The 24,021-nt window shown below is 53.9% G+C and overlaps 9 protein-coding genes across 9 annotated transcripts; 4 read left to right on the top strand and 5 right to left on the bottom strand.

Annotated features, from left to right (window-relative positions):
- Positions 1–289: 289 nt before the first annotated feature.
- On the bottom strand, positions 290–611 carry ASPZODRAFT_63878 (hypothetical protein; the record flags this gene model as incomplete). The annotated part of the gene is made up of 2 exons (XM_022729190.1): positions 290–478; positions 531–611. Coding segments are annotated over 2 exons (270 nt in total), but the record flags the coding sequence as incomplete, so codon positions are not given.
- Positions 612–760: 149 nt separating this feature from the next.
- Positions 761–3,780, top strand: ASPZODRAFT_1808355 (hypothetical protein). Its single transcript, XM_022727150.1, has 3 exons — positions 761–980; positions 1,035–3,654; positions 3,709–3,780. Exons 1-2 carry the CDS (start codon positions 910–912, stop codon positions 3,523–3,525), a joined length of 2,562 nt encoding a protein of 853 aa, XP_022582416.1. The 5' UTR covers positions 761–909; the 3' UTR covers positions 3,526–3,654; positions 3,709–3,780.
- Positions 3,781–3,981: 201 nt separating this feature from the next.
- Positions 3,982–5,629, bottom strand: ASPZODRAFT_64465 (hypothetical protein; the record flags this gene model as incomplete). The annotated part of the gene is made up of 4 exons (XM_022729236.1): positions 3,982–5,011; positions 5,076–5,274; positions 5,331–5,487; positions 5,555–5,629. 4 exons carry the CDS (start codon positions 5,627–5,629, stop codon positions 3,982–3,984), a joined length of 1,461 nt encoding a protein of 486 aa, XP_022582415.1.
- A 3,038-nt stretch (positions 5,630–8,667) lies between these two features.
- On the bottom strand, positions 8,668–9,311 carry ASPZODRAFT_131507 (hypothetical protein). The gene has a single exon (XM_022722778.1). The coding sequence runs from the start codon at positions 9,060–9,062 to the stop codon at positions 8,832–8,834; it is 231 nt and encodes a 76-aa protein (XP_022582414.1). The 5' UTR covers positions 9,063–9,311; the 3' UTR covers positions 8,668–8,831.
- Positions 9,312–11,447: 2,136 nt separating this feature from the next.
- ASPZODRAFT_63355 (hypothetical protein) lies at positions 11,448–12,248 on the top strand (the record flags this gene model as incomplete). The annotated part of the gene is made up of 1 exon (XM_022729142.1): positions 11,448–12,248. One exon carries the CDS (start codon positions 11,448–11,450, stop codon positions 12,246–12,248), a length of 801 nt encoding a protein of 266 aa, XP_022582413.1.
- Positions 12,249–12,628: 380 nt separating this feature from the next.
- ASPZODRAFT_141462 (hypothetical protein) lies at positions 12,629–14,237 on the top strand (the record flags this gene model as incomplete). Its single annotated transcript, XM_022724753.1, has 2 exons — positions 12,629–12,676; positions 12,723–14,237. 2 exons carry the CDS (start codon positions 12,629–12,631, stop codon positions 14,235–14,237), a joined length of 1,563 nt encoding a protein of 520 aa, XP_022582412.1.
- Positions 14,238–14,938: 701 nt separating this feature from the next.
- On the top strand, positions 14,939–20,455 carry ASPZODRAFT_141461 (hypothetical protein; the record flags this gene model as incomplete). The annotated part of the gene is made up of 6 exons (XM_022724752.1): positions 14,939–15,096; positions 15,165–17,971; positions 18,022–18,278; positions 18,333–18,455; positions 18,505–18,509; positions 18,802–20,455. The coding sequence occupies 6 exons, from the start codon at positions 14,939–14,941 to the stop codon at positions 20,453–20,455; spliced, it is 5,004 nt and encodes a 1,667-aa protein (XP_022582411.1).
- Positions 20,456–20,629: 174 nt separating this feature from the next.
- Positions 20,630–22,565, bottom strand: ASPZODRAFT_1807146 (hypothetical protein). Its single transcript, XM_022727148.1, has 3 exons — positions 21,796–22,565; positions 20,980–21,719; positions 20,630–20,928 (listed from the first exon to the last, which is right to left on the bottom strand). The coding sequence occupies exons 1-3, from the start codon at positions 22,243–22,245 to the stop codon at positions 20,805–20,807; spliced, it is 1,314 nt and encodes a 437-aa protein (XP_022582410.1). The 5' UTR covers positions 22,246–22,565; the 3' UTR covers positions 20,630–20,804.
- A 1-nt stretch (position 22,566) lies between these two features.
- ASPZODRAFT_1804508 (hypothetical protein) lies at positions 22,567–24,009 on the bottom strand. Its single transcript, XM_022727142.1, has 3 exons — positions 23,804–24,009; positions 23,266–23,731; positions 22,567–23,197 (listed from the first exon to the last, which is right to left on the bottom strand). The coding sequence occupies exons 1-3, from the start codon at positions 23,804–23,806 to the stop codon at positions 22,776–22,778; spliced, it is 891 nt and encodes a 296-aa protein (XP_022582409.1). The 5' UTR covers positions 23,807–24,009; the 3' UTR covers positions 22,567–22,775.
- Between the last annotated feature and the right edge of the window lie 12 nt (positions 24,010–24,021).

Below are 24,021 nucleotides of genomic sequence, written 5' to 3'. Positions count from 1 at the left end.
GAGGGAGGAATCCTTGGAACCTCAGGTGGAATGACGATGCAGAGACGACATTACCAGGACTCAAAAAAGAGTCTAAGAGTCCAGAATCCACGACCGGGCTGACTCAGACACTGCGTGTATGGATTTGGTTGTAGGTATTATCTAATACAAGTTTATGGCGAAGATAAAAAGAGCTGGTATACATGGGGAGAAGCAACAGCCGACCTGCAGTCGATATCGGGCAACAAAGGGGCTCTGAAGTGGTGGTATACAGAGGGTATTAATGGATCTCCAGTTGGCCGCTCCGTTTTTAATTCTTCTTCTTTCCCGCAGCTTTGTTGGCCTTGGCTGCCTTCTTCTTGTTGCTGTTGATCATCACAATGCCTATAAAAGTGCCCACCACTGCGGAACCCAGGAGAGTCAGGATCACGGGGATGCGGATGGCCCAGACACGAGGAGGGAAGAGATCGTGGAGAGGGTGTCCGGGGTCGACAAACGGCTGGCAGTGCGTCAGTGACTCGATCTTCCATAGGGATCACAAAATAACATACCATCAAGAGTGTCCAAGCCGTATAGTAGAGGAAGATCGCAGTCGCGACCAGAAGCATGGCGGATCCTACGAGTGGGCCTAGCTAACGGGGAACGTTCAGCTGCTGCTCATAGATGAACTTGAAAGGATGGCCGAGGCCAACAACACTCACCATAATGACCGATGGCAGCTCTATTCTGTAAGCTGAGTGGGTTGTCGTGAGGAGGAGTGACCATATCAACTCCCTCCTCTCGTCCACTTGGCCTCTCCTACGGTCACGTGATGTGGCGCTAAGTTTCATTCCCGACATCTTCTGGTCGCGGCTGCAACTCCCCCAACCTCGCGTTTCTCGATCACAACCATCCCGAGAGGATCACGCAGAGAGTGTCTGCTGAGAAGCCATGGCGGACCCTGTCGTTCTTCAGTCTGCGGTCCGAGTGCCTACGCCTCCGCCAGGCGCTGCGTACTCTCCGCAGCCCTCTGGGTCGCGGAAGCGCTCTCCCCCTTCACGTTCCCCTTCCCCGAATCGCCGCCGCTCGCCGCCTGGCGGTGCTGCAAACCATGCAGCCGGTGCGCCCAGCCTCGACTCGGATCGTGCCCTGGAGAGGGAGCGTCAACTCACGGAACGTCTCCGCCAGCACGAGGAAAAGGAAGCGGCGCGGAAACCCATGACGGAGCAAGAAAAGCAAGCCGCAGCAAAAGCCGAGTACGAAAAGCTGTTGAATATGCGCTCTGGAGGTACCTATATTCCGCCTGCTCGGCTGCGTGCGCTGCAGGCGCAGATTACAGACAAAACCAGCAAGGAATACCAGCGGATGGCTTGGGAGGCGTTGAAAAAGTCGATCAACGGTCTCATCAACAAGGTCAACGTTTCAAACATCAAACATATCGTTCCGGAACTTTTCGGCGAAAACCTGGTTCGGGGCCGAGGTCTCTTCTGTCGGAGCATCATGAAGGCGCAGGCTGCCAGTTTACCCTTTACGCCCATCTATGCCGCGATGGCTGCAATCGTCAATACCAAGCTGCCTCAGGTCGGCGAACTTTTGCTGAGTCGATTGATTGTGCAGTTCCGCAAAGCGTTCAAGAGGAACGACAAGGCTGTTTGCATTTCGTCGACAACGTTCATCGCCCACCTGTGTAATCAGCAGGTCGCCCACGAGATGCTTGCAGCTCAAATCCTTTTGCTCTTGCTTCACAAACCGACCGATGACAGCGTAGAAATTGCGGTCGGGCTCACCAGGGAGGTGGGCCAGCATATGGAGGAGATGAACGGCCCCATCGCGCTGGCTGTCTTTGATCAATTCAGAAGCATCTTACATGAAGCCGATATTGACAAGAGGGTTCAATACATGATCGAAGTGCTGTTCCAGGTTCGCAAGGATAGGTACAAGGACAATCCCGCCATCAAAGAGGAACTAGATCTCGTGGAGGAGGAAGATCAGATCACTCATCGACTCGGACTCGACGACGAGATTGACACACAGGACGGTCTCAACATCTTCAAGTTCGACGCGGAGTGGGAGGCGCATGAGGAGGCATACCGGAAACTGAAGGCCGAGATCCTGGGCGAAGACAGTGACGAGGAGGACGAGGATGAGGACGCATCGGATGAAAGCTCTGACGAGGAGTCTGACGAGGAGGCACAGAAGATGGACATCAAAGACCAGAGCAATACAGACCTGGTGAACCTCCGGCGAACGATCTACCTGACCATCATGTCGAGTATCGACTTCGAGGAATGTTGTCACAAACTCATGAAGGTCACTCTACCTCCTGGTCTGGAGCCCGAGCTTCCGTCCATGATCATCGAGTGCTGCTCCCAGGAGCGGACCTACTCCAAATTCTACGGCTTGATCGGAGAGAGGTTCTCAAAGATCAATCGTCTTTGGTCCGATCTTTTTGAGGCAGCCTTTGCCAAATATTACGACACGATCCACCGCTACGAAACCAACCGTCTCCGCAACATTGCTCGCTTCTTTGGCCACATGTTTAGCAACGATGCTATCGGCTGGCATGCCATGTCGGTTATCCATATGAATGAAGAGGAGACAACCTCAAGCAGCCGCATTTTCATCAAGATTCTCTTCCAGGATCTGGGTGAGAATATCGGTCTAGCGAAGCTGCAGGAACGCTTCAAAGATGCCATTCTCCGACCCAGCTTCGAGGGCCTATTCCCCATGGACAACCCACGCAACACTCGCTTCTCGATCAACTACTTCACAAGCATTGGTCTGGGTATGCTTACTGAGGACATGCGCGAGCATCTTAAGAATATGCCCAAGCCAACAGTTCCCGCACTGCCCGCGGCTCCGGCTGCCCGCTCCGACTCTCGGTCTGTCCGATCTCATTCCACTTGTTCCACCTGTACCGGCTCCGCTCGCTCACGTTCCCGCGGCCGCTCCTACACGTATTCGCGCTCTCCAAGCCGCGACCGCGGCCGGTCGTACAGCCGCTCTGTGTCACGGTCGACCCGCGGCAGAAGCTATACGCCAAGCCGTACGGCCTCCGTCTCACGGTCGCGCTCCCCGGCACCTCGCCGTCGCTCGGTCTCGTACAGCCGCTCGCGGTCACCGGCTGATCGGAGAACGGCATCCGCCACACCCGCTCGAAGTGCTCGGCGGCGGTCGTACGATTCTAGAAGCCCGCCCCGTCAGTCAGTTTCGCCCGCCCCTCGCAGAGGTGCCGACCACGATCGCAATTCCTACACTCGGAGGAACCGGAGTATCTCACGGTCCCCGTCGCGGTCTGCATCACCGCCGCCTCGTCGGACCGAGCCCGCCCCAAGAGCAAGACGCTTCTCCTCGGCGTCTCGATCTCCGTCTCCTGCTCCACGCAGACGAGTCGAGAAGAGCGTCTCGAGATCACGGTCCCCCGCGCCTCGGACCTCCGCTCCCCGACGCGGCGGCCGATACTCTGTATCCCGCTCGCCCAGCCCCGCTCGCGACAAAAGGAGGAGATACTCAGACTCGGTGTCGCGGTCTCGTTCACGGTCTCTCTCCCCCCCTCGACGGAGGTAGCTCGGTTGGGCCACAGGAGTTGGGATGTAGCAATATATTGTGATGTATTAGAAGGATATATCTTTTTTTCTCTCTTCTTTCCTTGATGACCACAATTAAACATTTCGGTGTGACCTGTCTGGCTGTATGGTAAATTATTCAATATTCAGTGTACCTTGAATGCATAGCGCTCATTCAATCTAGGTAATAATATGTTCATTCAATATGCCTACCCAATGGATCTATTACATATTGCAAGGTCATGATATTAAAAAAAGGACTTTTTCAGTAACTAGCTAGCTGTATAGACCTAGACTGTACCTAGGTGAGTAGACCATCTATCCATCATAATGCATTCGCTATGTAATCGATGCTACAATCACAATTCAAAAAACAAAATATCGTACCTCAAACGCTCACAATGCAAAACATGATAAAATATAAGCAGAAATAAACTTAAAAAAGGGATCAATCTGATCACACAGGATCGTTCACGACTCCTCCACCCTTGTCGGCAGCGACGCCCGAGCCGTTCACCACGAGCGGTTGGCGTAGACTCGGGGGATCGCCACAGGAAGAAGCCGAGGAAGCAGAGGAAGACGAGGAGGGGATATCTTTCTGGCTGGGTGAGGAGGTGATCTCGACTGATGGATCTATCTGGTGGAGAGGGATGCCGTTGGCCTCTGGGAGGTCGGACCAGAAGGGACCAGGAGCATAGCTGTAGCTATAGGAATAGGCATGTGCGTGATGAGGGTGAGGGTGAGGGAGAGGGAGATGGGTCTTTGCACGCCAGTGAAGGGGGAAACCGGAGAATGGCTCTGCGATGGTGGCATTGCTGCGGTCGACGCGGACGCGGAGCTTCAGACCCATAAAGAAGGTGTTGTTGTAAAGGGCAGCGGCACCCTTGGCTTCGTCGGCGGTGCGGAGGGTGATCTTCGCGTAGCCGCGGGGACGGCCCGTGGTCGGGTCAGTGGGGATATGGCAGCGGTCGATGGTTCCCGCGTCGGCAAAGAAGTCCTCGAGCTCGGAGGCTTTGGCGTCGAGACTGAGATTCTGCACCAAGACGGTGCGGCGAGGAGGGCAGAGCGAGGTCGGCGGCGAGGAGGAGGCATGTGAATGATATAAACCTGCTTTGTGCGGGTACCCAGGCGGCGGCGGTCTCCCATTCATGTGGATGCTGTTGAGCTGTGCATCTTGCAGAGGCTGGAGGGGGGAGGGTCCATGAGGGTGGTGGTGGTGGTGGTGGTGGTGGTGGGGAGGATAGGGAAGGATCGGCGGATAGGGAAGAGGCTGATCGACAAAGATGTTCGGTTGGTGTACGGATAGGATGGGTGACGGCGGGATCCCACCTTGGTGCATGGTATGCACCAAGGGGTCTGCAAAGATGGGTATAAATGGCTGGGAGTGATGGCGCTGGTGCGGGGAGAAACTGGGCTGCATGCCCATTGGGCTCATCATGGGTACATACTCGGATCCCGAGTACGGAGGGCTAGGTGGCATAGGGGGCCTTGTTGCGTCTCAGTGATATGCCTCATCAACACATGGGCTATTGAAAGGGAAAAAAAACTCACTCTGGGGTCATCGGAGAAGATGGGATGGCCAGGTTCTGCGGAGCTTGAGGGGGAGTAGTATACCCAGACACAAATGACGAAGGCATCATGCACGCCGAGGGACTCTTGGTCGGGCCAGCAATGGGCTGTGTGGGCATGCTGGTCCGGGCCAGAGTGACGACCAGACTCTGGCCATACCAACCGTTAGTAGATAGACGTTCTAGACTTGTTAGTCTGGCTTCATGGGGGAAAAAAAAAAGAGGCCAGGGGTCTCACGGTAGGTACGCCAGGCCTCATCCTCGTTCTTCACGATGATCTGGCCCAAGCCGGTGGGAAACCCATTCTGGTCATCATAGACGACCGCCTGGCGAATATGCAAGGCCGTCTGGCGTACCAGATCCTTCAATTCCTGCCACCGACACTGGGATGGGATCTGTCATGAAACTTGGTTCAGTATGAGGGGGAAGGGAGGGGGAAAGCAGGTGACTTTTCTTGCTTACTCCTTGGAGAAACAGCACAAACTCGTCTTCGGACCCTCGTGACCTGGTTGCTCGTCCCTCCCGGGGAGAGGGCATGGCTCGCTGTGCTTTCAACCCGACGAAAAGAACGCCGCAGAGGGAGAAGACGGAAGACGGGAAGAGGGAGAGGAGAGGAGAGGAGAGAAGAGGAGAGAAGAGGCAAAAGACAAGCGAAGAGACCTAGATACAGAAACAACGGGCCCCAGAGAGACAGACGTCGGAGTCTTTAAACGCTGTTGAACAAGGCATTGAGGCTGGTGGTGCGGGCAGGGTAAAACGAAGCCACCGATGCAGCTGCGGGCGAATAACGAGAGAGAAGGAGTCGAGGAGTCCGATCATACTGGATGAGTGTTCGTTTCCTTTCCTTTCCTTTCTTTTTTCCCCTGGTCTTCGACGTTCTTTTTTTATTCCTGTTTGAGATCTATCGAACTGCGAGAGCACCCTATCACCGGGCTCTCTGCTCTCTGCTCTCTGCTCTCTGTTCTCTGCATCTCTGAATCATCGGTTGCTAATGCTACTGTTGGTTAACTAGGACGGCCCTGCCAATGCGACCTGAGAAAAGGCCATCTGCGAGGACAAAGCCCTTCTGGCTCTGGGTGGGTGATTCACTTGGCCGTTACACCGCCAGATCGACCGAAGGGGAAACGCGGAGCAAGGCCAATCTACTGGTCGTGGTTCAAATGAGGATAACTATGGTACGCAGTGCCCTGCGGGCTTGCTCGATGACGTTGCTTTTTGCTTCTTCTCCTTCTTCTTTTTTTTTCTTTTTTTTTTTCCTGTTCTTCGTGGCGATGAGCAGCAGGGTCGGTCCGATACACAGCAGCGGGTTTTTCTTTGGGAGGATATAATATCTCCCAGGTGACGGCCAGACGTTCAGGGATGCCCCTGGAGGCTGCATGTGAGGCATCAGTTCTGCGCAGACGACAGCCTACCAGTGACACTAGCTACCAGTCACCGCTTAATTGGGGGTTAACGGGAGAGGGGCAACAGTGAGGCGGCTGCTAACTATTGTATAGCATTAAGAGACTCGAGACCCCAACTAGGCGAGGTAAGATACAATCATGACTCATCGATTGAAGGAGCATTGCCGAGTTTACACGTCATTAGATTATTCTATGCCATGCAGGGCTGATAGACACCTGTCAGGAATCCTCCGACAAGACCGACTGACGTTCTCCATATCTTCGAATCCCGATCCGATCAATACAGAGTCGGAGTATCGAGGCCACACTAACCAGGATCAGGGGACTAGTATATTTCTTGCGATCTCTTCGATTGACTCGAGATAAACCAGTTAGCATGTAGGGAGTTCTAAACTGTTGGTTACCTGTCTATACCTACAGTTTACAATTTACAACTATATCTACTTCACACAATATCATTTCGTTCTTCGCAGTTGTACAAGGCGATCTCCATGATACATCCACAAATGGCAAATTTTTCGAGGATCGACAGCCTGTGGGAGCTTCGTAAGATCTGCACCCGAACTCTAGTGAGAAGCAAGGGGCGCGTCCCACCTGACTGCCAGATGGTTAGACCCTTGAACGAAGTAGGTTGATTAGTTGAGTGGCATTATTATTATCAATCCTGTTACACTTCTGGAGTATCTACCATATTCGAAAAAGTCACCACGGAGTACGGAGTACAGAGTAAGGAGTATACTTCAAAGATACTCTCCAGTCATAACAGATCTCACTGGAATCGAAGTAACTACGGAGTACTTCAGTACGGAGTAAGACCACGTAATCAAATAGAAGGGCAGCTTAAGGCTGTCATGTTAGCATGTCCAAGCCGTCATTTCATGCAGACTATTCGCTGTGCCCTGTTTATCTGATCAAATCATGGATGCAGGGTACTCATTCAGCCGTTTTCCATTGTCACAGCACAGAGTACTCCGTACTATAGATGTCTTGTTGTAGAATGGTCCTGTCCGATCGCAAGGCTTATATCCCCCGGCAAGAAGAGTCTTTGATATTCTCCCAAGAACACATCCTCTGGAGCAGATCTCATCTCAGTCGTCTCAAGGTAGGATTTCCAGGTATCCAGATACCTTACCTCTTAAAACCCGTGGAGAACATATCAAGAAGGGTTTATAAGAGTGGAAATCAGTTCCCAGTGATACTCTTCTGTAGAGATAATCTTAGAGCATGCAAACTATGATAGTACACTTGGATGAATGTATACAACACATTGAATAGAATAGAGCATACCTAGATAATGCCATAGAGCATTAGGTAGCTAATTACCTCTAATGACAACTTGCCAGGACAAAAAAGGCGGGACTGCACATCCCATCTTCAAGGACTCAGAACACCGGAGAGATGCTTCTCCCCAAGCGGCCAAGCTCGGTGGTACATTCTCTATACACCACGGTCCATAGATATGAAAAGAACAGGACTGATGACTCATGAGCAGGAGGAAAACGTGTCCCAGGCGAGAAGAGGACAAAAGAGGTTCTATACACTCCCAACCGCGCTTGACCTAAATAGGAACACTATGCTGATTCAAGGTTAGCCTGGAACTTACAGAGTTACAGTTACTCTATACGGTTACAGTCAACGGGAAGACCCTGATCTGCATCTTCAGTTGAGTAAGGGGTAGTTACGGAGTACTGGTGTCAGGTAAGACTTTGATTCATTCTGCAGGCTGATACAGATGGGAATGCTGGTTTCATACAAGTTTAGTGAGGATTCTAGATCATGCAGTCACCACTTCAGACAGAAACTTCTGATATTTGGATACAAGTGAGATTCAAAGTTGGTAGAACACGCTCTATGTAGTATGCTACATTTTCAAGACAAGGGTATATGAAAACAAACGCTCAGATGGAAAATAGATAGTCCCCGCTACCTTTCGCTAAAAAAAGAGAAAAAAGAATCAACAGGGTTTCTTTCCTCCCGTGTAAGATGACTTGTGGCCCGCACAAGTCTTATCCATTTGGTATCCTTTCCCGTCAGGTTGATAGCCCACTAGAAGTACTCCGTATTCAGATTCCCGCCGGATTGCGGATCAGGGCAAAGGGTTGTGTTTCATCTTTGCGAGATAAGCGTAGGCGTTGAATCGCGTTTAGACACGGGAGTGGAGTGGTGGCGGTTGATATCGGGGTTCCCAATTCTTTTTCTCCTCCTCCGATAGAATCACTGCAAAAAGTCGAATTCGAAGAGTTGGATGGTGCGGTCCAAAGAGATTGATTGATTTGCCTCATTCTTCTGGGGTTCGGATGGTTGGTTTTTTGTATTGTAATTCCGGTGACCGTCTTTCAGCGGATAAAGCCGACCATGGAAGCACAGCGGCTGCAGTAGTAGGAGTTCATGCCGAACCGGACGACACCCGGCGACGACGGGTGGTCTAGGCTGAGCGAGCACTGGCAGCGCGAGCAGCGGACAATGTCGAAGCCCATACCGACGGCGGATTCGGAGGAGGAGCGCGGCGTCACGCCCTGGGAGCTGGCGGACGAGGGAGGGTGCAACTGAACGGAGGGCGAGCTCATGTTGAGCAATCAGTCGAGGGTGGTAAAGAACAGTTTCTTGTGTGTATCGAGATCGCGTCGATTCAAATCTTTTTATCGCTTGTCTCTTGTATTCAGGCTGCCAAATAATATATATATATATATATATATATATATTATATTGTGGCTGTGGTCGAGGTGCAGGTTAACTTTGGTGTAGGCAGCGACGGAGAGAAGTGAGGCAGGATATAAATGCCACTCTCCGACGCCAAGCGAGGCAAACAGAATACGGGGATCGACTGGTTCCACCGGACGCCTTAGTCAGTGACTATTAACTAATTAACTTAGGTAGTTAATTAGTTATCTTGGGCCGTCATTTAACTAGTTAGTCTGCGATCAACCAGCTACCAAGCCAAGGATCGATGGATATTCCGAGATAGGTCAGAAGTGGATTTAGAGGAGGGGGGGGGGAACAGTGGAAAATGTTGAATTGTTGAAGGTCAGTGACTCCAGGTCCTACTCTAGTACTTATGTAGTAGTCTTACTATATAAGGCTAGAGAAGAGCGATTTTCGTAATCATCCTCCTGACCCTCTCTCTCCCTTCCTTGTTGGCCAAGAGGGCAGCCTGCTGGGCGAGACGGCGTCAATGGCTGACTGAGGCCGGGATTCCCACCACTCGCCAGTCGTCGCGTCATCCACTTGTTGAGACCTTACCCCTTTGGGCACGAGATGTGGCAGAGCCGGTTTTGACGAGACTAACCATTACAAGTTAGGTTTGTATTGAGTATGTATTTCCTGGTACGGAGTACTCTGTATCTTACAGGTTACTACCTAGGTACCTACCTAAGGTAATTACATAGATTAGGTTAGGTAGGTACTCCGTACTCCGTACCTTGTGCTATCGAGTACCTTGGGTACAACTTCGTAAGGCTACAAGTACCTAAGTAGGTAACTACCTTAGTACCTAAAGACTATGGGTACACTGACTGTGCATTGATTTCAGCTGGGCACTAGGACTACTAGTACCTAGGTACCTAGAGTTAATTTAGGTAGGTACACTGTACATCGTACTGAAACGCTCAGCCACGCCCTGCGGCCCTAACCGGCTCAGGCGTGGCTGCAACACGAACTGCCCTGCGGACCCGCCAAAGTTTCAGCGTCCCTCGCATTCCGCTGTCAGGTGGATGAAACGAAAAATACTTAAGGTAGTCATTAATTCCCTAGACTACGTGGTCACTCCTTACTCCTTAGTCTTTATCTGGCTATCATAGAAGTCAGTGAGGGGATTGAATACAGATTGATGAATAACTACAGATTGCTACATACCTTATGTCATAGCCCTGTCTCGGTTACAGCTGGTAGTCATAGTAGGTGGGTCAGCCTCACTCACTAAGAATTCTTTAATTCCCCAATACAGCATAGTGTGCATAATAATAGTGCAAGAATAGTAACACAGTCTCAGACACAGAGCAACTAGTCACTTTGGGTATTTGGGTGCTAAATGTATATAGTAATTTGTGACGCTGCGTAATTGCCTCATACCATCCCACAGAGTACTACCTAATTAGTAGGTACCTAGGTTACCTAGTTGCCCTACGGAGGCATCCGGGTAGAGTCTAGGCCGATTACCCGTGAACTGCTTCCCTGTACTCCGTACAAGCACTTGAAACCGTTGGAGTATGTTCTGCAGAAGGAGTTATGGAGTACTCTGTACGAATCGAAGGAAGATGGAAGGCCGGAATCCATCCAACCCGGCCGTGGCGCCTGCACAATGCTGTAATCGTGCTCCAGCTGCTGTCAACACACCACTCCCACCTCGCCAACTCATCCGTTATAATTCCCCTCATCAGATTATCCCGGAGTACGGAGTACGGAGTTCCTGGGAGTTGCACTAGACAAAGCACGCTGACATCAGCCTGACATATTTGTCCCTTAGACCTCCGGAGTACAACAGGCCACAGTTATGCTCTAGTTCTGGGGGGAAAGACCCGAGTTCTGTCAGCATTTACCAGGTTGCAAAATCGTCAAGAATGAACCGATCTTGGGGACAGAGAGAGAGAGAGAGAGAGAGAGAGAGAGGAGCTCTTGGCTTATCGTTGCGAGATCCAGCTGGTTCCATGGAGGGATAGACAGACGTCACCCTTTTTCATCCACAAACACTAATTTGATAGGCACGAAAGAACGTCGTTCAACACCTAGTTATTCGAGATAGATCATAATCTATCTACCTCACTTTGAGAGAAGAAGGATCTCTATGCGTCTCTTCTCTTGATTTCACTTCTTGTTGTTGTTGTTGATGCTGTTGTTGTAGCAGGTCTTCCTTGCCCCGCTAACCACCTCCCTCCCTTTTTTTACCCCGCCAGACCAATATTCCCAGCCGCCCGTCCAAAAGAAACACCATCCACCACCCACCACCCACGGCCACGATGGCAAGCTCCGCTCCCTCCCTCTACAGCTTCCCGGATGCTCAGTCGCTGGCCCAGTCGTTACGGAGTTATGTGCTTGGGTGTCAGAATACCGCGGTGACCCGCCACGATGTCTTCCGCGTCGCCGTCTCGGGCGGGTCGCTCCCCAGCGTGCTGGCCAAGGCCCTGCTCGCGCCGGGCACTGGGAGCCAGGAGGACACGCCGCGCTTTGACAAGTGGGACATTTTCTTCGCCGACGAGCGCGCCGTGCCTCTCGACCACGAAGACAGCAACTACCGGCTGCTCAAGGACGAGCTGTTGGACAAGATCCCCGCCGACCAGGGCACGCCCAGGGTGCACCCGATCGACGCCGAGCACGCCAACGACGACGACCCGCAAGAGCTGGCCGACCTTTACCAGGAGGAGCTGATGCGTTCCTTTGCCGCCAAGGACAGCGTCAAGCTGCCCGTCTTTGATCTCATCCTGCTTGGCTGCGGGCCCGACGGCCACACCTGCAGTCTCTTCCCCGGCCACGAACTACTGCGCGAGAAGGACGCCTGGGTCGCTTGCTTGAGCGATTCGCCCAAACCTCCGCCCAAGCGCATCACCCTGACCCTCCCCGTCGTCACCCATGCCCTCAACATCGCCTTCGTCGCCACGGGCGCCGGAAAACAGACCATCATGAAGCAAATCTTCGACGCCGAGGAGGGCCGCGAGTTGCCTTCTGCCCTCATCAATCACCACGCCGGAGACAAGGTGAGCTGGTTCGCCGACCACCCGGCTGTCAACGGCGTTGCTTTCCCGAAACGTGGAAATCTGTAGTAAGAGAAAGCATTTCGAATATACTCCATATACCTTTTAGTCTGGATTCTGCTGCTGCTGCTGCTTAGCCAGAAAAAGTCATCGTATCTCATGTGTAGTTTCTAGTAATATGGAATGAACATTTATCAGTACTTCTTCTCTCTATTCCAATGCTAGGTAGTAGTATAGACTCCGTATACTCCGTAGCGGAGCAACAACCTGTTGTCGATCCTGAATCCACTCACCGCATCCCCACCAAGCCTCAGCAGTCGAACGTGCCTGTCACCATATTATTCCTCCGTCTTGTACTACAGGAGAACTGCTTGATTTAATTATTCAAGACATCTGTATATAGCGTTTTTCTTCAGTCAAGCCCTCGGTTTCCATGACATCGTCTCGCCATGCCCATTCCGACGCGTTCATCATCCCTGCGCGAACCTCGTAAACAGGTAACACCAAACACCGTTTAAAATGAATTCCTGGCTGACTCTATAGACTATAGCTCGCCCGACACAAAACAAATCGATATCGACGGATAAAATATCCGAGCCTCTGCCGCGATCGATCGTCGAGTCTGGAGAACAGGGAGCGGGCCCGACTACGACCGAAGCGACAAACAGTACGGGTTACAGCCTCGAGAAGGGCACCGATAAGGATGGTTATGGTGGCAGGAGGAAGAGCTTTCTCCCTCAAAGGAGCTCATCGATCCTCAGGGTCGATGTCCCGGCGGCCAGGAAAGTGCAGCATGGGGGGGGAAGTGCCCTGCCGGGTACAGGATCGGTGGAGAGCCGTCGACAAAGCCTCCTACCCAGTGCAATCTCGACTTCAAAACTAGGGACGGCTCCCAAACTGAGAACCTCGCCGGTGAAAGGCTCTGCGCGGCTGCCGTCTCCAACTAGAACGACCAGAGCCTTGTCGCCGACCAGGAGGACCGAGATGCCGCCTCCCCCTCTCCCTGCTGCGACGCTCGGCTCGCGAACGACGCGGTCATCTTCCCTTCGACAACCTGTGGTTTCGGCCTCGACCAAGTCCTCTTCCGCCGCTGCTACCCTTCCGGGCCACGCGCGACACCGGAGTCACCAGATCGTCCTCCCACCCTCGAAGAAACATGCAGACCCGACAGTCCCTACCACGCCGGTCACCCAGCGGCCCAAGGCTTTCACGACGTACCAGCAGAGCTTCTCGCCGCGGAAACCGACGGCGACGAAGCCTCCAACGCCGACACCGTCTGTCAGCGCTTCTTCGGAGCCCGACGCAAGCCTGCTGCTCCCCGCGGCGTGGCCGGAGATTGCCGCCCTGCAGACCGACCTGTTGCAGTTGAGCCTGTTCCATGCGTCTGCCCTGCAGACGCAGACAGAGTGGCGCGTCACATCCGAAGCCAGCCTGCGGAAAAAGTACGACTCGGTCGCGGGCGTCTATCGGTCTGTGTTGGGGGCGGAGAAGAGTGCCCAGCGGAGCCTCAACCAGCAGGCACTGAGCGCGTGGCTCAGCAGCAGCAGTGGAAGCAGTAACAGCAGTGTTGTGGAACAAATCCAACTGCTCTCCTATGTTGTACAGGAGGTATCCGATCTGACGGACCGGAGAGGGGGCAGATACACGCTGGCGGTAGCTGCATTTGAGCAATGGTTCCGACACCACGAGGAACTGATCCAAGCCCGCGAAAAGAGCTCAACTGGCGATGCGTCTATAGCTCCTCTCTTTATCGAGTCGATGGGGCCTACATGGCAAACGGAACTCGAGACCCTCGCATCCCGTCTGGACCTGTGCTCCCGACAGATGCAGGGTCTTGATGTTCTGACCCAGTCGTCAGGGTGGGGGAACTCCGCCCTGGTCCGAACGGTCACGGCGATGAACGAGACGATCCATTTGATGATTGACGAGATCCACGCGATACGAAGTATCGAGGCGAAGGTGGTCGGGCGGGAGAGGGCATGGGTGAGCCAACTGGCTGGGCGACTGGCTGCCGTGCCGGGGGAGAGAAGAACCCGCCTGGGGGTGTGGAAGAGGTGATATTGCAGAGTGAAGCTCTACAGCGTTACACATACTATGTAGCTATGACGATATGATAATGCTATTGATGAATTAGCCAAGCTCATATTGAAGCCAAGCTCATATTCAACTTATTAATTAGATTCATACACATACAAGTACCATAAAAATTAGGTATTCATGCTTATCAAGATTCTCCCCACTTCCACGCCTGGCTCGACCTCTCCCCACCTCATTCCTTCATGATCGACCTTGACTCCGCCCATAAAGCATCCAGGTTTACCAATTTAATCTCGACAGCAGGTCCACAGCCGTTGCGCTCGGTTATCTTGATTTGAGGGCCTTTATTTCTGTTCTGTTTTGTCCCCTGTCATCTCGGTGGACCAGTCGTTTCCAGGATTTCCAGCATTGATTGACAAGTGCAAGACCAGGTTTGCCTCGCAACTAGCTGCCTTGGCTTCTTCACTTCTCCTTATCTTCTTCCTAATTATCTCCTCTCTTCTTTATCCTCCTTCTTCTCTCTATACCGCTACTGTTAATTGTAACCTTGCACTTCGCTTTCGGTCTTCGTCGATCTGTTCTTCCTGACGTCATCCTCTTCGTCCTCCCGTCCCAGGCGACCGACAACGAGAATGGTCCCAGCGTGAAAGGTCGACGTTCTGCTACAGGTACATCACAAACTAGGGGAAGGAGGACTGAATACCCCCGTTGGGTCTATCACCATGAGCGGAGAGCTACACCAGCGGCTCTGGCGTCGAGAATGTGGAGATGCGTCTCGCCGGGCAGGAATCAGCAGCCTGTACGGCTCGTCGGACTGGATTAAGGAGCTGGATATTGTGAATGAACTGGGTGGGCATACCGGTTGTGTCAATGCACTGAGGTATTTCTCCCTCTGACTGGGAAAGAAAATGGCTGTCATTTATTATTATGGATGAAGCTAATTGTCAGCTGGTCACGCTCTGGACAGTTCCTGGCCTCTGGCTCCGACGACCTCCATCTGAACATTTACTCGTACCAGCCGGACTCCTCGACCGCGCCCTTTGCCCTCAACACCACCGTTTTCACGGGCCACAAGGCCAACATCTTCTCCGTCAAGTTCATGCCCCATTCCAACGACCGGACCGTGGTGACGTGTGCCGGCGACTCGCAGGTGCGCGTCTTCGACATCGAGTATGCGGCCCGCAACGGGGATATGGCGGCCACCTCGGCCTTCCGGGCCTCGGCGCGGAGCCGGCGGTTCAACAACTTCTTCACCGGTGCCCGCTACCTGAGCGAGGGAAACACAAATGCACGCGTCTACCGGAGCCACGCCGATCGGGTCAAGCGCATCGTCACCGAGTCCTCCCCATACCTGTTCCTCACCTGCTCCGAGGATGGCGAGGTGCGTCAATGGGACCTACGCCAGCCTTCCTCCTCCTACCCGGCTCCACGCGGTGGGCAAGGATTCATGGCCTATCGGCCCGGCCTGGAGCATGACGACACCAACGTTCCCCCCCCACTGATCAGCTACAAGCGCTACCATCTCGATCTCAATACCATCTCGTGCTCGCCGAGCCAGCCGCACTACATTGCCCTGGGCGGCGCCCACCTGCACTGCTTCCTCCATGACCGGCGCATGCTGGGCCGAAATACTCTGACCGAGCAAGGTCGTCCCGGTGGTGGCGGCGGCCTCGCCACAAGCACCAGTCTTCACGAGGACGAGCTCATGGGCCATGCGACCCGCTGTGTGCGCCGGTTCGCCCCCGGCGGCAAGAAGCGCATGCATAGCCAGAGCGACGGCCATATCACCGCCTGCAAGATTAGCGACGCGAACCCGAACGAGATGGTGGTGAGCTGGTCCGGCGAGCACATCTACAGTTTCGACCTCATCCGGAGTCCCGATGCTCGCGAGATGCCAGAAGGCTCGTCGGCACCTGAAAGTTCGTCGGCCCGGAAGAAGGGCAAAGCCTCGGGGGCAAGCAGGAAACGCAAACGGCAGAAGGGGGCCTCCTCCTCGTCCCTGAGTAACAGTAGCGGAAACCAACCACCGCGGCGCCATCTACCGGAGCAAAATCAGGAGCAGCAGGACAACGACGACGACGACGACGACGACGACGCGGACGAAAGTGAAAATCTCTCGTTCCGTGTTCGCTACGCAAACGGAGAGGCCGAGGAGATCCCCATCCCGCCCCGGCCAGAAGGGGAAGCCATTGAGAGGGCGAGAAATTCCTTGCTGAATGAAGCCCAACGGGTCAGCCTGCGGATTGCCAAGAGCCTGGTGCGCCTCCGCAAGTCTCTGTTTTCTCTGGAAACGACCCTCCGCGAGGCGGTCGAGGATCGCAACGAGGACCTGACCTCGTTCACTTCCTCCTTTTCGGCCTCTCTGACGCATGCGTCTGCTTGTCTGCCCCAGATGGCGGAGACCATGAGCACCTGGACGTACCCGGTGAACCCGTCGGAGGACGTCGTAGCGTTTCAAAAGTCCCTGCGGCATAACCGCCAGGCCGCCTGGCGGTTCGTCCAGGCCGCGGGCACCGTTTCACGAGTGCTAGGGGGCCGGCTTGACCCGGCCGCTCTTGGTAGCGATGAGGCAGGCAACCTGGAGCACGGCAGTCTTCTTGACCCGGAAGATGGGTTCCATGAAATCACCCTTGCCCCCGCCGAACCCGATACGATCGACCGGGCGTCGCAGTTCGGATACGACTTTCTGCGCGCCATCCTGCTGTGGGTTGAGGGCGGCCGGTCTGCCCTACTGGAAGGGTTTAAGCACAAGGCATCGCAAAGACGGCTTCATCGCAACCGGTTTCCTGTCCCCGAGAGCGCGGACGACAGCGCCATCGAGGAGAGATTGATTCCGTATCTGCGCGATCTGGCTGGACTCTCCCCCGTCGTGAATGTCGATGCGTCCCGCTTCGAAACCGATCAGACCCGCGTCCTCTTCCCTACCCAGGCGGTCGCCGTCACCGCGTTTGGGAATGCGGTCCGGCTGCCCCTGGAGGATCTACAGGGTACCGCCGCCCGAACGGAGAGCACCGGCCGGGAGGACACGGAGATGGGGGCGGGCCTTCCTCGCGTCCGCGCGTTGGATCGCAATGCAACGAAACGATTCTGGGGGCTGAAAGTCGCCCGGGGTGTTTTGATGGAAGTGGGGACGGGAGTCAACTTTGAGTTTGTTAATCGGGCCTTTGGAGGCCTGCAAACTACCCTCCTGGGAACCACCGAAGGAGATGACGGGGATGACGAAGAACCAGAGTCTCCTGAACGCATGCAGGAAGATATCGATCCCGAAGAAGAAGATGAGGAGCCCATTCAAGGGATCAGTCTCATGTTTTCCAGTCGTACTGGACATCACGAGGCACAAGACTCGGATGGAGGCGAGGAGAGCTCCATGAGACTAGGCGAGGATAGCAGTGAGAGCGACGATGAGGATGAGGATGAAATGAACGATACTTCGGATGAAGATGAAGGTGAAGATGAAGACGACGACGACGACGACGATGATGATGAGGAAGCCGAGGAGCGTTTCATCAGACGGTACGGGCTACGACGGACGCGTCGCGAAGACGTCGCACTCGACGTGCCGTGCTCGTCGCATACGCGCGTGTTCCGCGGCCACTGCAATATCAAAACGGTCAAGGATGTCAACTTTTTCGGACTGGATGACGAGTACGTCGTGAGTGGGAGCGATTCCGGACACGTTTTCATCTGGGAGCGGAAAACGGGGAAGCTAGTCAACATCCTCGAGGGGGATGGAGAGGTCGTCAATGTCGTGCAAGGTATATTCCTCTACTTTACTCTGTTTATATATTTTTTTAACAGTCAACAGGCCACCCGTATGAACCTACCATGGCCGTCTCCGGAATCGACTCGACCATCAAAATCTTCTCTTCTGACCGACGAGCCCAAAATGATGCACGCGAGGGCCTGAATATCCTCGACCCCGATAATGCGGCCAATTCGCTCCAGGGAGACGCCCGGCGAGTTGGCGGGCTGCGTAGCTGCAAGCGTCTAGACGATAGCTACCGGATCATGAGCCAGAATGACGTCGATCGCCAGGGCGGAATGAGCGAAGCTTTCATCACGGTAGGTCTTTCTTCTTCATCTCTTGTCTCTTGGTCTTGGTCTAACGCTTTATAGAGGAGCATGCTGGCTCGACTGGCCGCGACGCTAAGAGAGCGACAGACCACCGCCGGCGGCGTGACGGGCATCACCGGTGGGATCACGGGTGGGAATACGGTCATCCAGGACGAGAACTGCAGCGTATGTAGTCCTATACTGATCTACTTTAAGCCATACTGATGTTTCATAGGTTATGTGAGGAGGAGAGGATATTCCAGTCATCTCGGTCATCAAGGATAGAAGATTAGGGCTTAGATTAGAATGAATGAATATCTACTAGGAAGCCTGATTCCCAACGATGTAGCGATACCATGTCTTTGGACAGACAAGGAACTAGATCTCTCTAGCCTGATGTCTACTCATGTTCTATGATCTATGACTCTCATACTCTGTAGCTATCACCACGTGACTCCCCCGCGATCAAAATTTATCAAGCGGGACACGACGTGCACTGGAATAATTCAATACTATGAAACTGTTGCTACAGGATGGAAGACCGCACAAGTATAACGACAGCCCTCTACGCCGACCCTCACAACCCACACCTGCACCTCGCTCGCGGCCGGGTGCACGAACGCCTGGGCTTTCCCGACCTCGCGGCTGCGGATGCGTACCGGGCTCTCTCGCTGTTGGAATCGGTGGTGGATCCGGACGGATACGAATACCATGCTAGAAAGGCGGTAGCCAGCGAGGGGAATGGAGATGACGATGAAGATGAAGATGAAGATGGAGGGTTCGAAGCTGTGAGCGAAGGAGAATACGACGCGGTGATTGGGGAAGTGTACTCGCTGCTTGTGCGGAGTCTGGTCCGGTGCGGCTGTTTCAGGGATGCGTACGAGTTCTGCGTGCGTGGGATGAGTCTGTCGCGGGTAGATCTTACGGAAGACGAGGGTCTCCGTGAGCAGATGAGGCTGATCAAACGGAAGTACCTGGAGAGACAGGGGGGGAATGATCCGGACGCCGTGGAGAATCTCGACGCGGTGGATGTTGACCCTGCTGCGCTCAATGCCCAAGGGTACGCCCGACGGGTCTTGTACCCGTGGAACGAGCATGAACCGGACCGGAAGGCGGCCGAGACACTGAGCCTGCTCAACGACCGGTTGAAGGAAGTGGCGCCCAAGTGTGAGGTGCGCGCTGTGGCGCTCCCGGCGCTGCATGGGACGATGTCTGGCAAGGGAGAGGACAATGAAGAAGGGGAGGGAGAAGTGTCCGTTCAGCTGGGCCTCTTCGCCAAGGAGGACATTTCCCCGGGCGAGATCATCCTGCGAGAATCTTCCCTCCTCACAGCCACCAATCGGCTGCACGACGATCTGTGTGATGCATGCAACGCACCACTGCCGGAGCTCTCGTCGGAGACACCCCCCGTCGCCTGCGAGGATTGCGACGATACCATCTTCTGCAGCCAGGACTGTCATGACCGCGCAGCACAGGTCTACCACAGCGCCGTGTGCGGCTTCGACGGCCTGGACTCCATCGGCAAGGATATCCCCGACCCCAAGGACAAAGCGGACTACCTGTACCTGCTCCTGCTGGGCCGCGCGATCGCCATGGCCGCCACGCAGGATGTCCACCCGCTCGACCTCCCAGAAGTCAAGTACATCTGGGGTGATTTCCACAGTCTGGACGATGATATATCGCCATCTGCGTCGAATCCCCTCGCCCTGCCCTTCTCCTTCCAGCTCAACATCCTTCAGCCCACGCGTATCCTGGAGGAGATGGAGCTCGACCCCTTCGCCACTCTACCCCGGTACGACACCTGGGTGCTCAACACTCTGTATGCCAAGTTCCGCGGCACCGCGTCCGGCCGTCTCTCAACTTGGGATGGCGGCCCGGAGGTCTGCGCCGTCCATCCGCTGTGGTGCCTGGCGAACCATTCCTGTGATCCCAATGTCCGCTGGGAGTGGGGTGGGGAAATCACCTTCATGGCGCGGAGAAGGTCGGAAAGAGCCGTGTGGGCTGGCAAGGCGGAGGATGACCGACGCGGCGAGGACTTGGAAGGAATCCGGAAGGATGCCGAGATCCTCAATCACTATTGTGATATCGGATTGGCGGTCACGGACCGGAGAGAATGGGCTTGCGGTGCCTTGGGAGGTTTCTGTCAATGTGAGAGGTGTGTTTGGGAAGCAGCTTTGAAAGAGTGATAACCGCCGAGGCGTCGGACGAAAAAAAAAAAGATCATTTAAATTCGATACCCTATAGATAAACAACAGTCTTGAAAAAACATAGACATAGACCACATGAAATGACAATATATGCATACAATAGGATCTCTTCGTGTACATTCATTAGTTTCATCAGGTCCTTTCTTGCGGTAAGCATTCATTCTTCCGCTTTGCACATCATTCAATCGTCAGAAGAGTCACAAACGCCCTGTAGATAAAAAGAACTCATAAAGCATTATTAGTAGGCAAAGCGTATGGTTAGGGGGAAAAAAGATACAATCACAATAGTAACATCGGCAATAAAATACAAGTATAACTCATCGCGTCGTCATTTGGCATGGTCAATCAACTCTGCGTAGAGGTCGTCGGGTATCTTGCGAACAATCAGGACAGTCAATGCGATGATATCCTTGGCGTCAAGAGGTGGAAAAGACCGAAGGATTTTGTTCGGGCTGCGCTGGAGTTAGACAGAAATATGGCAACTAAAGAAGAACAGTTCTGACCTTGGGCTATCGAGAATGGTATCCCGCATGCGAATCAACTGAGCGACGATGCACAAAATGTTCAGATGAGGTCCATAGGCGAATAAGAAGTCCCATAAATGGAGAACCTCTGGCAAAGGAGGTGTACAGGCGCAGAGGGTCAGGACGGACGGAAAGGCGTAGAGCTCGGCATGCATTCCCTTTGAGAACAGATACGCTGCGAGTTTCGGCTCGACAATCTCCAGGCATCTGTCAACCAGCCGAAGGCCTTTGTGCACTCCATCCATTGCACCTCGTATGTAGCCTGGACATTCGCGAGTCACAAAGTAGTGAAACAGCGCAAAGGCTTCAACCTCACTGCGTGCCGCGTATAAAAATGGGGCGCACAGAACATTCATGCCCTGGACGTACATGGCTGCCTCGCTCATGTCTTCCCCGGCAGTGTACAAAGTCTCTTCGGCAATACTGGGAGGGGTGTCGACCAACGATTGCCTGGCTCGTCTTCGGGGAGACGGTCCGAGTGATTTTGTTTGGGCCTTGGCATCGTGAATTTTCCATGCAGTGGCGTTTAGGAGCCGTATCAAGCTTGCTTCTGTCACACGGCGTTTGAATAGGGGGTCAGTCGCTAATGTACGAAACGTATCGTTGCGGATCTTTGCATAGGCCGGGGAGCGACCGCGATGAATCAGAGAGAGATATTCGTCGGTCGGCAGAGGGGGGACTTCGAGAAGAACAAGCCATAGATAGATCCGATAGCCAGACTAAAAAATCAGCATCCAAACACATAGACTCATCACAAGTTATCAGAAGAGTGGTTTTTTTTTTTCGTTCACATACCATACCATCCCCATCTGCCTCGACTCCTGTTGACAATACCAAATACCTCAACTCTTTCAGACCTTCGACAACATTGCCGTTCTGCAGCCCGTCACGTAACAAGCTTTCGAGAGCCGACTTCCGAACCCCAAAACCAGAGCCTGTCTTCCGTGCCGGCCGTTTTGCTGGCTGACTCCCACCGCTGTCCTGAGCTCCAGCGTCACTGTTTGATCGGCCTCGGCGGGGGCGTGTACGATGTGTGGTGTTGAAATCTATAGGGGGCGCAAGGCCTTCCGAACCCGAGGCTTTCCTCGGCACAGACGCATGAACCGCTTGGGAGGAAAACGCGGAAGATGACGTTGATAGAACCTGGTGTGACTGGATCTTTCGGAGGGTTCGCATCGTCCGCGGTGACTGCGGTGCCGCAAAGGCAGCCAGGCTGAGCTGAGAATGGGTCGGTCTGGAAGACATTTTTCGTTTCGTTTATTCTCCAAAGCGTGGTGGGTCCAGCACGGGCGGACGCGAGATCATCGTCTTGGTTCAACGACCCAACTTAGTCGCAGCAGCGGGGGGTAGACATGGTGACGGCGAGCACGGGGGGGGGTTGAAGTGAGGTTGAAGTTGAGGCGGAAAGCTGGACGGGATCTTTTGCTTGCCGAAAAAGGAATGCGGGGACACGCGCCGCGCGAGACACTAAAAGGACCAGAATGCAACAATACGAGTGGCTGGCGACCGGTTTAGGCCTGCAGCACCTCCTGCATGGGCTGCGATGCGATGCTCTACGTTCAAATAAGACCTGTTGGAGATCTGCGTCGATCGATACGGGGTATTTACTTTGTATATTTGTTTGTTCTTGTGTACCCTTGATCGGCCTAGCTTCCAGAGCTGCCCCGGCAAAACATCATGACTCGGCAAAAAAATAGAATAAATAAACCTCAAACGCCATGACCAGTATCAAACACATTACGGAGTCTTGGGATCGTCAAGCAGTAGGTACGTCATCAACTCTTTGCAGCGCCGGTCTCCCGTTTCGGGTTTGTGTTGCCGTTTTCCATGCCCCCGACCACGCTGGCGACGAACTCCTGGTACCTGAACACCTCCCCCCGCTTCCCACTAAGCCCACTGCCCTTTGTGGTCTTGCCAAAGGCCCGACGGCCGGTGAATCCAGCAAGCACATCATCAATTTCCCGTTCGGTCAGGGGCTCCTCGCCTTCCTCAGGTGCGGTGTGGAGCAGAGCGTCTCGCAGCTCCGCCACATCCACCTGGCCGCTGTCATCGTCGTCGAACGCTGACAAGGCATTGAGGAGCTCTTGCGAGGAGGACAATGATCCCATGAGCGAGGAGAGGGTGTTCAAAAAGGTTGGGAAATTCATCGTCTGCCCAGTTCCAGGAAAAAACTGGCTGATCGCGGCGGTGTCTTGACCTGTCAAGTAGGAATATGGTTTCAGCAATGATACATCGTCTGCAATGATAGTATTCTTTTTCACTGACCTAAATTCGCAAGCACATCTGTGACGTCGTCCCGGGTGATTGTCCCGTCATTGTCCCTATCCAGTACCTGGAATGCCTCGCGGATCTCTCTGAGTTGCGCTGCATTCAGGTTGCCAACCGCGTCTCCAGACCCTGCCGCCATCATGGGGGTGGATCTATTTCCCATCATGGGAGATCGACTGCTCGGACTATCGGCGCCCTTTGTTGGAGACGGAGGCATCTCTCGGAACTTTGGCTGAGCGATTGGCTCGGTGCTTCTAGAGCTCGAGTCCTCATCCTCCACGGTGTATGACTGATGGAGTTTGCTTGGCGATACAACCGGAGTGTATCCTCGACCGGGCGAGCTACCAGGGGTCCCGGGTCGAATGGAAGGCGGAGAGTTTGGGGTTGAGGGGCGGCGAAACGGTGAGGCTCTCGGCGAGCCAAACGACAAAGGCGATGGCTTGAAGGGGGCATTTGAAGTAACCTGCTCACAGATGTCAATTTTCTTTCCTTCCTCACACAGAGCGTAATCCATCATGCGGGGAACCATTCCTACCATTGTTACTACTAAGGTTGTGACCGCCGGAAGCGACTTTCCAGCGCAGATAATCGGCGTGATGCTGTATGCCAGTGGATTGGAGTCCAGAAAGACCAGGATAGGTCAAATAATCTCTCAAACGGAAAAGAAAACCCCTCGATCGCCGTCTGTTGCCTGCAGTGATATCCTCACTGCGGTGTAAACAATGTAAACAAACGGACCTGGAATCGGCAATA

This window comes from Penicilliopsis zonata (genome assembly GCF_001890105.1).
Source record: "Penicilliopsis zonata CBS 506.65 unplaced genomic scaffold ASPZOscaffold_5, whole genome shotgun sequence".
Classification (NCBI taxonomy): Eukaryota; Fungi; Ascomycota; class Eurotiomycetes; order Eurotiales; family Aspergillaceae; genus Penicilliopsis; species Penicilliopsis zonata.
The sequence above is the reverse complement of the archived record's forward strand: the minus strand, read 5'-3'. Positions and strand labels throughout refer to the sequence as shown.

What these genes read in the sequence shown, in the direction of transcription:
- ASPZODRAFT_131507 (XM_022722778.1), bottom strand. Translation starts at nt 9,062, where the DNA reads ATGAGCTCGCCCTCCGTTCAGTTGCACCCTCCCTCGTCCGCCAGCTCC.
- ASPZODRAFT_1807146 (XM_022727148.1), bottom strand. Translation starts at nt 22,245, where the DNA reads ATGTCTTCCAGACCGACCCATTCTCAGCTCAGCCTGGCTGCCTTTGCG. An exon ending in AGGCAGATGGGGATGGTATG is followed by an intron (nt 21,720 to 21,795) that starts GTATGTGAACGA and finishes CTGATTTTTTAG; the next exon opens with TCTGGCTATCGGATCTATCT. An exon ending in ACCATTCTCGATAGCCCAAG is followed by an intron (nt 20,929 to 20,979) that starts GTCAGAACTGTT and finishes ACTCCAGCGCAG; the next exon opens with CCCGAACAAAATCCTTCGGT.
- ASPZODRAFT_1808355 (XM_022727150.1), top strand. Translation starts at nt 910, where the DNA reads ATGGCGGACCCTGTCGTTCTTCAGTCTGCGGTCCGAGTGCCTACGCCT. An exon ending in CCAGGCGCTGCGTACTCTCC is followed by an intron (nt 981 to 1,034) that starts GCAGCCCTCTGG and finishes CCCTTCCCCGAA; the next exon opens with TCGCCGCCGCTCGCCGCCTG.
- ASPZODRAFT_1804508 (XM_022727142.1), bottom strand. An exon ending in AGATGTGCTTGCGAATTTAG is followed by an intron (nt 23,198 to 23,265) that starts GTCAGTGAAAAA and finishes CCTACTTGACAG; the next exon opens with GTCAAGACACCGCCGCGATC.